This window comes from Micropterus salmoides, unplaced genomic scaffold (genome assembly GCF_014851395.1).
Source record: "Micropterus salmoides isolate LMB-PRFRI ecotype aquatic unplaced genomic scaffold, ASM1485139v1 Ms_hic_scaffold_10, whole genome shotgun sequence".
Taxonomy (NCBI): Eukaryota; Metazoa; Chordata; class Actinopteri; order Centrarchiformes; family Centrarchidae; genus Micropterus; species Micropterus salmoides.
In genome coordinates, this window is record NW_024040041.1 from 9,465,186 (window position 1) to 9,482,317 (window position 17,132).

At 43.2% G+C, this 17,132-nt stretch overlaps 2 protein-coding genes across 2 annotated transcripts; one reads left to right on the plus strand and one right to left on the minus strand.

Annotated features, from left to right (window-relative positions):
- Positions 1 to 1,499: 1,499 nt before the first annotated feature.
- LOC119884507 (transcription factor Sox-10-like) lies at positions 1,500 to 8,347 on the plus strand. Its single transcript, XM_038694904.1, is given in 6 exon segments — positions 1,500 to 1,571; positions 4,509 to 5,358; positions 6,984 to 7,252; positions 7,408 to 7,943; positions 7,945 to 7,986; positions 7,988 to 8,347. Coding segments are annotated over 5 exon segments (1,503 nt in total). The 5' UTR covers positions 1,500 to 1,571; positions 4,509 to 4,921; the 3' UTR covers positions 8,207 to 8,347.
- A 5,312-nt stretch (positions 8,348 to 13,659) lies between these two features.
- Positions 13,660 to 16,919, minus strand: polr2f (RNA polymerase II, I and III subunit F). Its single transcript, XM_038694907.1, has 5 exons — positions 16,760 to 16,919; positions 16,502 to 16,571; positions 16,200 to 16,330; positions 14,445 to 14,516; positions 13,660 to 14,282 (listed from the first exon to the last, which is right to left on the minus strand). The coding sequence occupies exons 1-5, from the start codon at positions 16,777 to 16,779 to the stop codon at positions 14,192 to 14,194; spliced, it is 384 nt and encodes a 127-aa protein (XP_038550835.1). The 5' UTR covers positions 16,780 to 16,919; the 3' UTR covers positions 13,660 to 14,191.
- Positions 16,920 to 17,132: the final 213 nt, after the last annotated feature.

Sequence of the window (17,132 nt, forward strand, 5' to 3'; positions counted from 1 at the left end):
CAGAAAGGAGGGGAGAGGAGGAATCAAAGAGGCAGAGAATCAGACAGAGAGATGCACTCATGGTTAGGATTCCCTTATCACAGTCAACATTAATGGATAATGAAAAAAAGTGGTGATTTTTGGAATGGGTGCCAGTGTGTCGCATGGCGGGGATACAAGGGGTCATTGTTGTGAAGAACAGCGCTTGTGTTTGTATCCATGCGGCCCATAATGTCCCCTCTCTTCTCTCCTTTCTGTATTTTCTACCAATACTGTTCGGTTTAAAACGCGCGCTCTGCGGCTCTCAGTTAGAGGCGCTGATGCAATTACAGAACATGAAGAGGCACACTGTCGGAAGCCACACAATGTTTTTCAAGGGCCTTTGAATGTTGTCTACACCTGCGATGTGGTGGTGAATAGAAAAGCGTGTGTGTGTCGGGGGTGGGGGGGGGGCGTCCTTCACATGAGTCTTTGCAGTTGGAAATTCATTAGCCTTGTCTTTTATAAATGTTCGGTCCAAACAAATGAGCATTTATCTGTTTGTGTTGAGAAATTTATCCCCCTTTTCTCCTCTCAAGAAATGGCCAGGCCTCTGATTTCTTTTTATTTGTGGCTATGTCAGCGACAGAAAACTGTGTTGTCTCCGACCATGTTCTGAAATCTGAAATTAAACTGTGTCTGATTCATCAAATATCATACCCTACACGTGAGAATATTTTTTCTCAGCTGACTAGTTGTCCGCGAATCCCCTGCAGCAGACCCTTTATTTTATCTTGTAGTTCATGTTAGAATCCAACACTTTCCTTTGGGGTTCGTTCCAACTATTTCTCATTTAGATGCTGGAGGGAGCCTGTAAATGAAATGGTCATTTTGGTTTCTGACAAATCGCAATTGTCATAACTGGACTTCCTCTCAAGCTCACACTACAACAAGGCCTGCATAATTTCTCAGGTGTGAAATTTGAGTATACACCTACATAATTTCTCAGGTGTGGAATTTGAGTATACATCTACATAATTTCTCAGGTGTGGAATTTGAGTATACACCTATAAGGCAAATAGGGATCTCCCCACGTGAAATCGGTTGTTCGTGTACAAATGAAAATATTGTAGCCTACTTGTAATGGTCAAAACTGTTTTATGCATAATTTAGGCATGCCTGTACCAGACTATTCAATCTCAACTCATGTGAGAGAAACAACAAACAAAAGTGCAATTTTGCTATCTATCTCTCTCTCTCTCTCTCTCTCTCTATATATATATATATATATATATATATATATATATATATATATATATAGAGAGAGAGAGAGAGAGAGAGAGAGAGAGAGAGAGACTTCAACCAATCAGAGATCTCCAGCCTGCATCCGAGCAGTTGCGCTGTGCCTTTAAGACTTGTCCACCCCAGTATCTTTTATTTTTTTCTCTCAGCCTCATACAAGGAGCTCTTTAAGCCCCGGTACCGACACACAGAGCAGGCATTCATACTCGGGCAACGCGAGCGAGGGGGCTGGGGAGCGAGCGTCACTTTGGAAACTCGGGAACTCACGGATTCTCGTGCTAAACCGGCGACCTCCTTTTCTCATTACTGAAGTAAGGCGCTTAGCATTTCCAACTCTTTCCTCTCTGCTGCTGGTGGCTGCTCTGACTGTGATTTGATTATTTCGTCTAGCCGGATTCATAGAGAAGAACCCCGATTCAGAATCTGATAATCGATAACATTTCCATGATTATTATTAACAACTCTTTCAAGATTCGTGATTTTGTACTGTGGTTCTATAATGGTCCAAATTGACCGATTTGTTCTCTCTGAAAGTTTCTTGTGAACTTGAAACTTTGTGAATAGAGCTTCTAAATGTATTTTCAGACCCGGTGTTGAATGAGCCTTAAGAACAATGTGTGATGTGTGAAGTGTGATGGTCATAAACAAAGTAACCTCTGTCATGAACCTTGTAATTGCAGCCATTATTTTATCAGTGCAACAAGTGCACCTGTTTTAAATCATTTTCTGTGTCCTTGTCATTTTTTTGTTTGGACAGTCTTTCTTAACACAGAATTTAAAAATCACGCTGTTCGACTTTCTGTTCAAATAATTTAGGAGAATTGCTTAAACAGTTTCTTAACGAACGAAGAGGCGTTTTTAGAAGTTGCAAGAGATTATGAAACAACTGTAAACGAACCCCGACCCAGTACGCAGGATAAGCGGTTGACGATGGATGGATGGATGGATGTAAACGAACATTATTGACTGATTATAGATGTGTGAGACAAAGTGGCCTTATCTGGAATTTGGCGCAGATGGAAAAAAGTAGCTCTAAAAAGTTAACTCTTATAGTGCACTTAATTTAATTGCATCTTCTGATCTGTCCTATATCCACTGTTGTTTTGGAGATGTGAAGACTAGAAAACTAACTGAAAAAAAAAACAGCTAAAAAAGTTTCCAAACAAGAAAATTAAGGGCAATTCCCTGGCAAGTCAAACAGCAATAATGAGTTCACATAACCCGAATTCATTGCGCGCAGTAAATGTGCTCATTAATGTAACAAGCATGATTTGAGGGGTTTGTCAAAAACAAGTTATTTTATACATTATCAGATAATAAATATACACAACAAATTATATTTGCTGCTGCAGATTGATGGGTATGCCCAGTGGATAGGCCATTAGTTCATTATTCGCTTGTTTGTTCCAAAATAACTAACATAGATTATAACTAATGTGGCAAGTGAAGAAAGGAAATAATCAGCATTCAGTCGATCATTGCTGTTTCCTTTTTTTTTTTCATTAGAGTAATTCAAATCAAGCAGCGTGTCGAGCAAACAGGGGAAACAACACGTGCGTAACAAGACATTTGGTGCCTTGCGCACGGTGTTTACGCATTGTGCCTCTGCAGCAGGGACGCTTTCGAGAAATGATGACAGTCAAAAAAGTAAAGTAAAGGCAAAGTAGCCTTGCAGACCAGCTGGCAGGCGAATATCACTATAAATGCGCCTCGAACAGATGGTGAAGCTTTACACTCCCCTCAACTGGAAAAGAATACGATTCCTGACATGTTAATTAAAAACTGCTTTTCGGTAAATCAGCGAACAAAGCCAAATAGCCTATGCCATTTTTAAAATGATTGATTTATTAAAAAGTGTAGGCTACTTATGGTTACTTTAAAATAAAAGCAAAAGTCCAACGGAGAAATGAGAAGGCTAGAAATGCCTATATCTGATCAGAAAGACATATATAGTGGTATGGTGTGTGTCTGTCTTAAATATAAGGCTAAACGTTAAAAAAGTGAACCCCTTTCTCAAATATAAAGACGAGGTGGACTGAATTAAGTGTGTAGCCCATATTAATCCAATAAACCTACACATGACACTGACTGTTACATTGTAAAGCTATTTCATAATGTCACTGGACGTGAGCTAGATCACCAGTTTTCAGGTAATACGATACCGAAGTAGAAAACAAACCAGCGGGCTGTGCGTCGCTGGTTCGCAGGAAGTTCGCTGATTTAGGACGTAAGGTTCGAGACAGGGTGTTGATTTAATACACAAAACAAGTACCCATTTCACTCCCGCCGATAGACCTGCCCCTGTTTAACAAACAGACTGTGTCTAATTCATACACGCGTACTGACACGCACGCATACGGGGTTTATATTTCCAACGCCAGGCCATGTTTATCCAAGAAGTGCAGAGTATAAATCCGAGGTCTGTGCTGCTGCGGCCTCATATCATTCCAACACTTTCTCTCCGGGGAGCTTGGAAAAACTGCAAAACCTTAAACAGTAGCATGTTGGGAGGGGAGGGGGGAGGTCCAGGCTTGCAGAGAGGCACTGCGCCATACAGGAGCTGAAACTCTCTAAATATGCCTACATAGCCTGTTTTCACGTAGGCCTATCATGAAAATAACTGAACGTTATGCAGACCCACTTCTCAAACTTCCACAAAGTTTCTAAAGGCCTACTACTATGGCACACCTTAACCTTTCTGATAATGCGGTTTATCCATCCATCCATCCATCCATCGTCAACCGCTTATCCTGCGCACATGGTTGCGGGGTAATGCGGTTTAGGTCTCTGTAAATAAATGCTGAATAGACACCAGGTAAACCACTGAGACTAGTTCAGCCCACCTTCATTTCTCACGGTTTTAACGAATAGGCCTATTGTACAGGCCTACTATGAGTCTTGCCTTCCTTGAAAATGTCTCCAGCAGTCATGACGTTTAAAAGAATCACCTGAGGCACCTCATATCTATATGCGTGTTGCTGCTAGTGGAGTGAAAAGTGGAGACAAGGGAGGGCCCACAAGTGGACTATTTGATTGAGGAAAAAATGGAGTCAGTCTTTAGGTTTTAGGTTTTTTAAATGAAGACTTGACTTGGCCTAGTTGTAATAAAAAAACGGATAACATCAACTTCTCCGTGGAGCAGGCAATAAGCGCTCAGGAGTTAGTGAACTTTTTGTTGCTTAATGAAGCAGAGTCACTCTACTTCTGGCTTGTTTGAACTGACGATCCTCATCGCTCTCCTGTTTCAGGTTCTTGTTGTCGGATTGCAACCGTGGGACACACAGAGGAGAGAGAGAAGGGGAAGTCAGGAGGGAAGTAAGACCGGGTGAGTTTGGCGCAGACAGCTGTGTATTAGCAGGTAAACTGGGGTCCAAGGTGCGCACTGAGCCGCCTATGATACCAACAACACGGATGGAAAGAACTTTAATGTGGAACCCTCACAGAGTTTTGCAACGGAGGCTGAGAGTAGAGACAGACTGGCAGTTTATATTATAACTTAGAGGAGGCCAAAGGGACAGATCAGACCTCAGTCAGCCGACACTACGCGCTTCACTGTAGGGATAAACAGGAACAAGGACCCGACAGGTAGCTAGAGCTGAGCATTTAGGAACAGGCCTTGCACCCTCTACGCACCTGGAGGCCTGTGTGTGTGTGAAGGAAGATGTCCAGAGAAGAGCAGAGTTTATCGGAGGTTGAGCTCAGTCCCGGGATGTCGGACGACAGCCGCTCCCAGTCACCGGGTCACTCCTCCGGTGCGGCTGGCGGGGGGGACTCACCTCTCCACGGGCAGCAGCAGCCGCGGCAGCTGGCGGGTCTGGACGACAGGACGGGGGGCTGCTCGTCCGTCAAATCCGACGACGAGGACGACCGCTTTCCCGCAGGGATCCGTGACGCGGTGAGCCAGGTCCTCAACTGCTACGACTGGACCCTCGTGCCCATGCCCGTGCGCGTGAACACCGGAAGCAAGAACAAGCCGCACGTGAAGAGACCCATGAACGCCTTCATGGTGTGGGCGCAGGCGGCGCGGAGGAAACTCGCCGACCAACATCCACACCTGCACAACGCCGAGCTCAGCAAGACCCTGGGGAAGCTCTGGAGGTGAGGAGGCCACTTCATGTGGATAGTTATGCGCTGATAGGCCGCCTATTGTCAAATCACTGTATGTTCTGATGATGCTCAGACTCTCAGTATACAGTAGCTGTACAATGTGTAGACAGCAGGGGTGATGGGGTATTGTAGTTGTGCAACACATTCTCCTCTCAATGCGTCATAACTGACGCTTTCAGACAGCGTGAATGTCCATGATATCATCATCAGCTTTCTGGAAACACATTTACTGAAACTACTGCTAGTGCTGCTTTTTTTTGCGGGGGGGGGGGGGGGGGGGGGGGGGTTATGGGCAGATTGGACAAAGGTCAGTGTCATGGCCTATCCTATCTTCTAAGGCCTGACTTGCAAAGAAGTCAAATCAGATCAAATTAAATCAGATTCCTCATAATTCTCTCTTAATTTTCTTGTTTTTTGATTCACCACTCTGATTTGGGTTTTTTCTTCCAGTCCACTAGAAGCTGACATTATGAAACAAGGGTGGGGTAGGTTGTTGACTTGTAGATGGATTTTACAGATAAAACTGTTCAAACACACTATATGTTATTGTGCGCACACTGACACCACTTTATTATGTTTTATAGGATCTCTTTACTATAATATTATGATAATTATGCACTACGCTTTCCCTCTAACAATTTGGTTTAAGTTATGGATTTTTTTTTCTTATGAACAAGGAAAAAACTGTGACCTTGTTCATGAGAAAGTGCCACTAGACAAAATTTCCTCATATGAGCTGATCTGTGGTATTATGTTTTCTGCAAAACGTGTTGGCTGTAAATGAGGTGTACTGTGTATGAACAAGAATTTTAGGAGACATGGGTACTCTGATACTCTTAGTGTCTCACTGCCCACTTTTGGACACAGCTTACCAATTGAGAAGCATGTGAATGTATTTACTGTGAATGGGCTATGGTCACATTTTCCTGAATCCAGGCTAACATTATACACTGTTTAATTACTGGCCATGTAGTTGGAGTAAATGCCTCCGGAGGGAATCAGAGGGAGTTTTCACCACCTTTAACTCATTATGTAAAGTACAGGTCTCCCCCCATCAAATTTACATGTTCACAATTGTCTTTGTTATTTAAATATGATTTTCATATTTTGAATTGTCCCTGCTCCTCTTACTTAATTAAATTGGTGATATTCTTGGGTCAGCCAGAGTAAAGTGAATATCAGCAAAAATCTTTTACTGTGTCTGGATGTTAACATCACTGCAGTGCTGGGAGACCATACATCCACTGTCCATTGCCTCACACAAAACACTCACTATTTGCTGACAAAAAGGGTCAGAAAAATTAAATTCATTAACCTTGTGAGGACTGAACATTAATTAGATGAAGACTTGACCTCGGACCCATGATTGGTTAATTGGGTAAGAAACACGATGAACAGGGAGGCTGAGAAAGGTCTGGGGGTTCCACTGACATCAGTAGTAATAAGGAGCTCCGTTTCATAGGAAAAGCTACTAAACTTTCTATACACTTTATGCATCATATATATACCTCATTTTAAAAAATGACGGTGTGGCCTAATTCTGAATCAGTGCTGAGACTTCTCTTCTTAATACCTTAAACAAACCTATCTACCACCATATTTTCTTTTAATCCAAGGCTTCTCAATGAGAGCGACAAGCGACCCTTCATTGAGGAGGCAGAGAGGCTGAGGAAGCAGCACAAAAAGGACTATCCAGACTATAAATATCAGCCACGACGCCGCAAGAATGGAAAGCCTGGTTCTGGGTCAGGAAGTGAGGCTGATGGCCACTCGGAGGGTGAGGTCAGCCACAGCCAATCCCACTACAAGGGGCTCCACCTGGAAGTGGTCCACAGTGGGGGAGCTCGGTCCCCTCTGGCAGATGGTCACCACCCTCACGCTGCAGGTGGGCTGTTGGCTCCTTCCCATTATCCTACTGATGCCGTCATTGTCACACTGTTAGATTACCCTGGATACAAATTGATGGATTGTTGATTATAGAGATTGTTTGAGTCTGTCACGAAATCTTCTGTAACTCCATGTTTTCTCGTGTCTTTACAGGTCAGAGTAACAGTCCTCCCACACCTCCCACCACTCCCAAGACCGAGCCTCAGTCTGGGAAGGCAGGGGACGGAAAACGGGAGGGTGCTGCAAATGGTGGCTCACGTAGCGCAATGGGAGCAGAGGGAAGCTTAGGTGCTCAGGGATCTGGGAAACCTCACATCGACTTTGGTAATGTGGACATTGGTGAGATTAGCCACGAGGTGATGGCCAACATGGAGCCTTTTGATGTTAATGAGTTTGACCAGTACCTTCCCCCCAATGGACACCCAGGGGTTGGGCAAATTGCTGGGGCAGGAGCAGCTGCAACAGCCTCTCCAGCCTCGCCGTACACCTACGGCATCTCCTCAGCTCTAGCAGCGGCCAGTGGACACTCAGCAGCCTGGCTCTCCAAGCAGCAGCAGCAGCAGCTGCAGCAGCATCACAGCTCCCCTCTGGGCTCAGATCCCTCCAAGGCCCAGATCAAGAGCGAGGCCGGAGGTGCTGGGGCTCACTTCGCAGAGGCAGCCTCAGGAGGTTCCCATGTCACCTACACCCTCCCTCAGCCTTCCTCACTACAGTTCTGCCTTTCCCCTCATTGGCCTCCAGGGCCCAGTTTGCTGAATATGCTGACCACCAGGCCTCAGGGTCATACTACGCCCACTCCAGCCAGGCCTCTGGGTTGTACTCTGCCTTCTCTTACATGGGGCCCTCCCAGAGGCCCCTGTACACTGCCATCACTGACCCAGCCAGCGTACCGCAGTCACACAGCCCCACGCATTGGGACCAGCCCGTCTACACAACACTGTCGCGGCCATGACAGACAACGAGACCAGAGGGCACTGGTGCAGGTTCAGCCCCCATGTCAGACCCAAGGAGCAGCAGCAACAACAACAGCAGTATTGGTGGTATCGGCAGGGAAAGTGGTCTGGGCTGGGGGGATTGGGCAGGCACTTGGGGAGTCGGCTGGGGAGGCAGCGGGGGAGAAACCCCATTCTGCTCTTGCCTAGAGGCAGAAATGCCACATAGCTCAAAGATGAGCTTGTAGCATGGTGCTTTTGAAGCATGGGTGATTATCTGGGGCACAGAGCATAGTAATCAGAGAATTACTTTGGTGGCGCAGAGGTAAAACACCCACCCACCACCACCACCGCAGAGTTCCAGGTTAGATGCCTCTGGAGCTCCACACCACACAATTGGCTGTGTTCATAAGTGAGAAAACACCAAGTCCCTGTCAGTTTGGTGACTCCATGTGTAACAGAAGACGCACGTTGAAGTCCACACCCCTCTCCCACTGGCCACAATGGGTCAGTAGCAACAGGGACCATTGTACACACTGAGAATTTGAAAGATCTGAAGGTTGTGACTGAGAGGGAGCCAAATCCATTCTATATGAAATGGAATGATTTTTTTTTTTGTACCTGAAGAATGGAGTGCTAAACTGTTTGGCTGTGGCCCATTCACTTCTCAGGCAAGACTTACCTTTTTTATCAAACAGATTTTGTTGGTTTTTTTTGCTTTTGGAAAACAATACAACAAATACTAATAATATTCTGATGGTTTCTGAGGCACATTTGTCCCTATTTAATTCAAATGATTATGTGTTCACTTAAAATGCCTTTTCTACACACAACAGATCTGCATGGAAGAAAAATGCCATACAACCATGTTGAGGTTTTGCTAAATGTGTATTTCGTTGATAAGCAATTTTCATGATGACTGACTATTATCTGGATAGTTTATACTATGTACTTGACAATGACAAATGTATGTATATTGATGCATTCAGATTTGAGATATTTGTTAGAACAACCAAAGTTTTGAGACCAAAACTTATAAAGAAGAAACTGATTTTACAGATGTTTCGCCCAACATGACACTCAAAACTACCTTATATTTTGTAGCTACTTAGTTTTCTCTTATAAATACAGACAATAGACAGATAAAGACAATTGTATTGATACATGGATAATACATTTTGTCATGGTATACATAATAGAAGCATTTTCATTGTTTTAACAAGTGACTTTATTAATGTTGTCAAATGCTTTTTGCCATTATTATCTCCACTGGAAGTCTGCACCACTGCCTTTTCTTTTCCTTTGTGTGTCATTCAAAATGTGTATATAGAACAATATTCAGTGTGAAATGTCAGATCTTTTGATTGTAGCTTTACAAAAAAGCATTTCTCAGACAGTCTCAAGGTGAGATATGCCAATGCTGAGAAACAATTGCCTGATATTGAGTAAGTAAATCTTCCAGAAGATAATATGTTCTAACACAGCCTAATATTACATATTTATGCCTTGTCCTTAATCATACCTTCATGCACGAGGAGCGTGCATGAAACAACTGGTATTTTATGTTGAATCTTCTTTAATTTGTTTGTGTCTTTCCCACTTTTTTGACTATTAGTTAATCTGTAATTAGTTTCAAGTCTCACTCTCATTTCTCATCTCTCTTTGGACTTTATGGTTCACGGTGTCACATGTATTTTCTGTTCCTCATCCCTTAACAGAATTTTGAGTATCTTATGCCTGTTCCTTATGGGTTACATGCAATATGTTTAGAATTCCCATTACAGTTGCCATCTGGAAAATTGACAAAAAAGTAAAAATAATTTAATTTGCTTTGTTTAAAAAAATAAATAAATACATTATTCAAATGTTTTTCATCACTACTGGACACAGATGCTCACCCTATGCATGCAGCACTGCTTTTGTTTTAATTCATTTGAAGCTTAAAGCCCATTTGTATTTAAACACTGACCTCCAGCACAAGATGCAGAGTTCATATTACATCCTTTTTGCTATATGTGAAATATCTGTAATATTGCTATGAATTTTACATTTCTTATTTAAATTTGTGTTATGTTTGTGTGTGCTGTTATTTGTTTCTCTCCTTTATGAAGAAAATGTTTGACTGTTACTGCCATTTTAGTATTTCACATTTCCCATTCTTGCATAACTGCTGCCAGCACAGCGACACAACTTCAAAATAACAGCAGGAGCAAAAACCTAAACATGCAATGATGACTAACTGTCTTTTACTCTCACTTGAAATAAAGCTCTATAATCTCTGCTTTAATAAAAGTCCGCCTCTTTAACCATTTTTTCAATGGAATAATGGAAATAATAAATAATCCATCTCAGACTGAACAATAAACACAGAATATTTAAAAAAACAAAAAACATCCTATTTTCAAGCACGTCTTGACGGCATCATGACTCAACCACTGCACACATTCTCGGCATAATCTGTTCAGCTAATGGATAATTCACTTTGCTAGCTGGGACTCACAGCCAAACCTATCTACAACCGACCATTGGTAGAGAGGTAAGCTGAATATTTGTGATGGTGCCTCGTATGTGCATGCAGTATATGAGACTGTGGGGATCATGTGTTACATTATGATAGTTGTAGACGTGCCATCAGATCCTCATTCGTGTGCTGTAGGTTGTAGCCGATTACTGCAACTGAACGTTTCCTTGAACTTGAACTAATCCAGTCCCAGATGGGGGTATGATTGGTTATGCATGCCTATATGCATATTTCAACTTTGTTATGGTGTACATGTATGTGTGTGTGTTTCTGTGTGTAGTGGGTTAAGCCTGACTCCTAATTCCCTCTCTTTAATCGGCTGTGTGATACTTAGGAAAGACAAAGAGGGCCATTGAAGGGGAGCTAGGGGAGGAGGGAAACAGGGCAATGAGGGAGCCTTACCCATAACTGCCTGGCCTGTAGCTTCACCGGGATACAAAGGGACTCTCATACTCTCTCAGCACATAGACCCTGCAACCTCCGCTACCCACCCTCCTCCTCTCATCCCTAACACTCAACCCATCCACTGAAAAAAACCCTCTCTTTTCAGGTTGACGGTGTAATGGGATTAAAACATTCCAAAGGTTAACCAGAAAGATGTAGGAAGAGTTATTCATCTGTTGATTTTTTTTAGCACCAAACTGTCAAAGCAGATGTCAGCAAAGAGCAGAAGGTCCAAGAACAGGTAGGAGTGACATGTGCTGCTGCTCTTTTGTGCAAGGAGGAATAGGAGGAGCACTGCCAGAGCGCTACAAAATGACCTCCAGTGGGCTACTGGTGTACATGTCTCTGACCAAACTGCCAGGCTCCATGAGGGTGGCATGAGGGCCTGACGTCCTCTAGTGGGAGTGGATCGCCAGGGAACACCAGAATTGGCAGGTCCACAATTGGTGCCCCTTTCTCTGAACAGATGAGAGCAGATTCACACTGAGCACAGGGTTAACGTTACGCTGCCTGCAACATCATCCAGCATGACCGGTTTGGAGGTGGGTCAGGGTAGGCATTTCTTTGGAGGGTGCAAGCCAACGATACCCTGACTGCTGTTAGGTATCCTCAGAACCATTGTCAGACCTTTCGCAGGTGGTGTGGGTCCTGGGTTCCTCCTGGTGCAGGACAATGCCCAGCCTCATGTGGCCAGAGTGTGTAGGCAGTTCCTGGATGATGAAGGCATTAATGCCATTGACTGGCCCTCATGTTCCCCAGACCTGAATCCAACTGAGAACCTCTGGGACGTTATGTATCATGCATTCAACGCTGCCAAGTAGCGCCATAGACTGTCCAGGAGCTCACTGATGTACTGACTCAGGTTTGGGATCCCAGGACACCATCCGCCATCTCATCAGAAGTATGCACAGACTTTGCCTGGAGTGCATATACACATTACTGAGTAACATTATGAGTTGCCGTGAAGAAAGTCACGCAAGTTGGATCAGCCAGTGATTTAATTTTTTTTTACTTTTTGCAGTGTAGGTTCCGATTGACCTCAATGATGAGAGACTGAGTAAACACAAGAAGTCCATGAAAGTGGCACAAAACTCTGAAACACTGAAAACATTAACATGGGGTATATATAACCCATAACAAAGGGTTTACAAAGGGTTTACATTGATTAGAATAAAAGCCCAACTTATGCATTAAAATGCAACCCAGTTGGTAAAACTTATCAGAGACACAATGAGATTGTTCTGGTTCTGTGACAGAAGATCTGAAGAATTCAAGTTACACACTGACTGAATTAACATCATTCGTCCATCCCTTATTTCCAATTATCTAAACCCAGTAAACAAATGCAAGGAATGACATACTATTTAGACCAGGTGCCGTGTAGTCACAGGGATATAATGAGTTGTCATCAGAGCACAACAGATGAAAGACAAACAGCGGGAGAAGGACAGATCACACTCTGTATGATCACTGTGTGAACAAGAGGAGGTCAGTAAATCTAAAAAGGAAAGAGATAAGAGAACCACAAAGGCAGACATGTGTGGGACAGATCGACAGAACAGAGAAATAAATAACAACAGATAAGAAAAGAAGACAAGCAAATGAAGTAGAAGAGTGTAATGAGCAAAAGAATAAGTCAGAAGATGTGAGTTCCACCCACGGCAGGATGACCTGATGTTGGCCTCACTGTGGCTTTGGCTGGTGAGTATCACATGGGCAGCCCACTCCGCCCCATGAAAGGACTGCAGCGTCACCCCGAGGCGGTGTCTCGTCTGATCAACAGACCCGCAGATGAAAGCAGTTTTTGAGAAATTAACAACATGACTGTGGCTACACACAATTATAGAGACCAGCAAAAACTGGCTTCTCCCTGATGACATTTAAATGTTTGAGAGATAAATGAAATTACAAAACACACGTACACACGCTTGGCTTTACTTTCACTACGAGAAAACGTATTTGTGTCTTGGCTGTTTTGTTCCTCAGTTGCATTTTTATCATCAGGTGGAATGTCTTTCCGTACATGTACACCCGTTGAACATATAAGCCACCTGTCTATCTACCAGAGGGTAGAGTATCATCACACATCTTCATCTACAGCAAAGCCATTTATCCTCTCATTCTCATTAACTTTCAGCCCCTTCCATCTTCCAGTATGCACTGGGCCTCTTTCTGCCCAGCCAACAACCCACTTTTGTTAACAATACAGTGACTGTTTGGCTGCTTTGTGCGTGTGCATATGTGTTTGTTTGTAGGGAAAAGGGGGAGATGCGGAGAGGATCATGACAGTTACAACACTTTTCCATCAATTGCAGGAGAAACCTGCATCATCTCTTTAAGCTCCTGAACATTAAGCCAGATGAGAATCTGTCAGGCTTCCACACTAGTTATCAACGACAGGGTGGAAATGACACAATTCTAAACACAGCTTATAAAGTTCAGCTTTTGTTCAAACTGTCAGAAATCAGTATTCACTGTTATTATAAGTGTTGTATGAATGAGACATGGTAATTTCTACAAAAGAGTTTATTCATAACAATAAAACAGTTCTTTTACACTAATCACCTCCCTCTTTCAAAACAACAAATAGAATAATTACAACACAGGATTGTTTTGTAAAAAGTGAATGTTTGACTGAAGTTATATTTCCCCCTTGTGGCTCCAAGTTATAATGCAGCTGTTAAAACAAAAAAAACATTCTAATTTTGAATTTAACTGCAGGGCACGCAACCACACAGCAAGACTGATCGCGTAACAAGTCAGATCACAAGATTTTAAACCTGCAAGCAACACACCGTCTTCATTTGAATGAGTCCTCTAGTGTCTGTTCAGTACATTTCATGTATCCATTTTTCATCTACTCACAAAGTCACCTGATGTGATGGATATATGTGGAACAAATTGTTGTATGAACAGGTGGGTGATAGTTGGATCCGTCTTAGGAATCTTCTGGGTTTATGTAGCTGAGTGACCTCATACGATGTGGGGGGGGGGGTGAAACAGTACATATTGTTTTGTCAGTGCGGACTGGATACACTGATTAATCAGTAATGATGAGCTCATCGCAGCCCCAGTCCTCATAACTCCCGTCAGGAAGGTATCTGCGGATGATGATGGGGATCTTTCTGCTCCTGTTGGTGGGCACAAACAAAATACACGGTAAGACACTGGGAAGTACGGACAAACTCTACATAACAGAATTTTGACCTACTCAGAAAACAAAGTAAAGACGCGGACATGATATAATTTTATAAAGCATTACTGATTATTCAGTCTATACACTTATTACTTACTTAAGCTCTTTCATAGCTATTTGCAAGGGGTCTGTTTCTCCCTCCAGCTCCACCATGACTGGAGCGCACATCCTGTTGGAAACAAGTCAGCAGACAGACAGGTACAGTGAATGCTGTATTACAGTAAATATGTAAGTGGCAGAGTCGAACTAATAATGCTGCCTTCAAACCATCCTACAATATATTTAGGGCTGGGTAAGGCCCCAATAAGACAGAATGCAGTTTTTGCAGTGAGAGGAGCCTTTTTTAAATTGTTTTCTATTGGCAACGAGCGTTCTGTGGGCTGTTTATGCACCCTGGGCACCTCAGGTTTTGGGCGCCTGCTGCGCATTGCGTTTTCAAAGGAGCGCTCTGAGTGCACAAATGAAGAAAAATTCAACTCTGAGGTGCCCGACATATTTCGCATTTTTTTCCATTGTCCAATCAAATGAATGGAGAGACGGGCCCTCAGTTGTGGTGACGGAAGTTTACAGCTGCTTGGATTGTCCAGAGACTGCAACAAACTGTCCCTGAGTCATCCTAAAATAAGCCTTGAACCAACCATCATTATGACGAAGCTCCTGGACCAGCTGGTAGTACTACCAGCAATGTCTCCTCTTTCTGAGGGTCTCATGTACCCACATGGATCTGTTTCCCTGTCTCCTGCGTGTGATCTGTGACCTGTGAGTTGTGATCAAGTTTCTGCTGTTATTACTTAGCAGCAAACCGAAGATTACAGTTAACTGGTGCTATAATCTTTGAATAGACTGACATGACAGCTGATTTGTTAGTTGCCTAGCAACATAAGAAAAACACAACAGACTGCTCTTTTCTAAATTCAACCCAAAAAAGGCAGCGCTCTGCGCCTCGCAGTTTCAGACCTGCAAAGCACTTTCTATTGACTAGTACTACTTAAGACAAATCATGTGCTCGATCCTGACATGCCCCTACAACAGACAAAAGTTGTTGTCAAGGTGCTGCTTTACAAACAAAGTCTGACTGATTCATGTTGTATTTGTGTGGTGCTTCTGCTCATACTAGTCATCTGACAGAGGGGAACCTCATTGCTCAGATTCTTTCCTTCCAATTTAATCTGGATTTAAATATCTCAATATTAATATTCATCTATATAACATGGCAACACTTTAGAGGTAATTATCAGTCTCTGTCCTTGCAAAGAAATTAACACAGAAGACATTTTTAAGAAGTAGTAATTGAATATGGTGAACAGGAGGGCGGGCGGTTCTCTCCGGGTGCTCCGGCTTCCTCCCACTGTCCAAAGACATGCGGACTAGGTAAATTGGTGACCCTAAATTGCCCTTAGGTGTGAGCGTGAGTGGCTGTTTGTCTATGTGTGGCCCTACGATGGACTGGCGACCTGTCCAGGGTGTACCCCGCCTTTCACCCGATGTCAGCTCCAGCCCCACGTGACCCTGTATCCAGGATAAGCGGTTGACGATGGATGAAAAGGAGGGCACATCAATAACTCACTTCACTCAGGTGTATTTAAACTGGTATTTACAATTTCCAAACATTAGTTGATTCAAAATAGAAGCAAATAAATTACAGACACATATACAGCCTTTTACAAAACACAAACACTTTTAAACACAAATTAACTTTTAAACTATCAGCGTTGTGGTTCCTAGGTTTCTGTCCTCACACAGCATTTCCACCTCCATGACACACTGAATACAGTGAAAGAGTGTGTTGTCAAAAGGTCAGAGGTCAGATCTGAAACCAGGACACTGTGGTCACACATATGACAACACTCACGCTATCTGGAGAGCTCGGGTCCCAAGCACTCTGGCTCTCTCGTATTTGGTCATATACGGTGTTGTGATCCTCTTCTGGTTGGCCTGCTGCCCCTCTCCTGCAGGCAGGATCTGCACGTTCTCCTGGTCCTCCTGCGCAAGAGAGCAACACCAACAGGTTTGGACTCATTGAGACAAACTTACATTAACACAGAGCAGCAGTGGAGCCGGCTAGTAAATGGTTTTAATAATTATACACAGTCTGAATGCCTGTTCTGTCCAGTTAGAAAAGCCAATTATATAACAATTAAACGGCGAACTTACATCTTCCGCGTTTTCCAGGTCATCTAATCCCTCATCCTCCTCGGCATCATCAAAGTCTCCGTCGTCGAAGCTACAAATTTTAAAAATATAGTTATGGTAAAGACTACAGACCCAGAATATTTGGATAATGGCCAGTCCTGATAGCTAACAAGCTAAACGTTAGTAGCTGTAAGGTTAACTGTAGCCCACGTTGTGTTGTTATAGTAACGTCAATACGCAGCTTAACGCAGCGTGTTAAAGCTGTGTGTCGTTACTTACTTGTCTTCGTTGTCGGACATGTTTTATTGCGAAGCGCGTCTATGTGAATAGTGGATATTAAAAATGCTCAGAGACTCTATTTGTTGTCAACATGAACATGTACCCACATGAATGTTCACAACGTTCAACTTCCGGTTACTTGGTGCGTTGGTAAATATTCCGGGTGCTCAAGAGGAACCTTTGTCGTTTGTTCCGGCTGTCTTACGTGTTTACAAAAGTTAAACCCAGTATGCTTTGATCTAATGTAATGAAATAAAGCCATTTTGGTACGGGTCAAATTGTGTGTATCTGTTTAATTTGGGGTAACGTTAGTTATTAGCTCTTGGCTCACCTTTACCTTCGTAGTGCCTCTATACAAATTTGTTAAAAATAT

What these genes read in the sequence shown, in the direction of transcription:
- polr2f (XM_038694907.1), bottom strand. Translation starts at nt 16,779, where the DNA reads ATGTCCGACAACGAAGACAA. An exon ending in ACCTGGAAAACGCGGAAGAT is followed by an intron (nt 16,331 to 16,501) that starts GTAAGTTCGCCG and finishes TCTCTTGCGCAG; the next exon opens with GAGGACCAGGAGAACGTGCA. An exon ending in ACCCGAGCTCTCCAGATAGC is followed by an intron (nt 14,517 to 16,199) that starts GTGAGTGTTGTC and finishes TGTTTCCAACAG; the next exon opens with GATGTGCGCTCCAGTCATGG.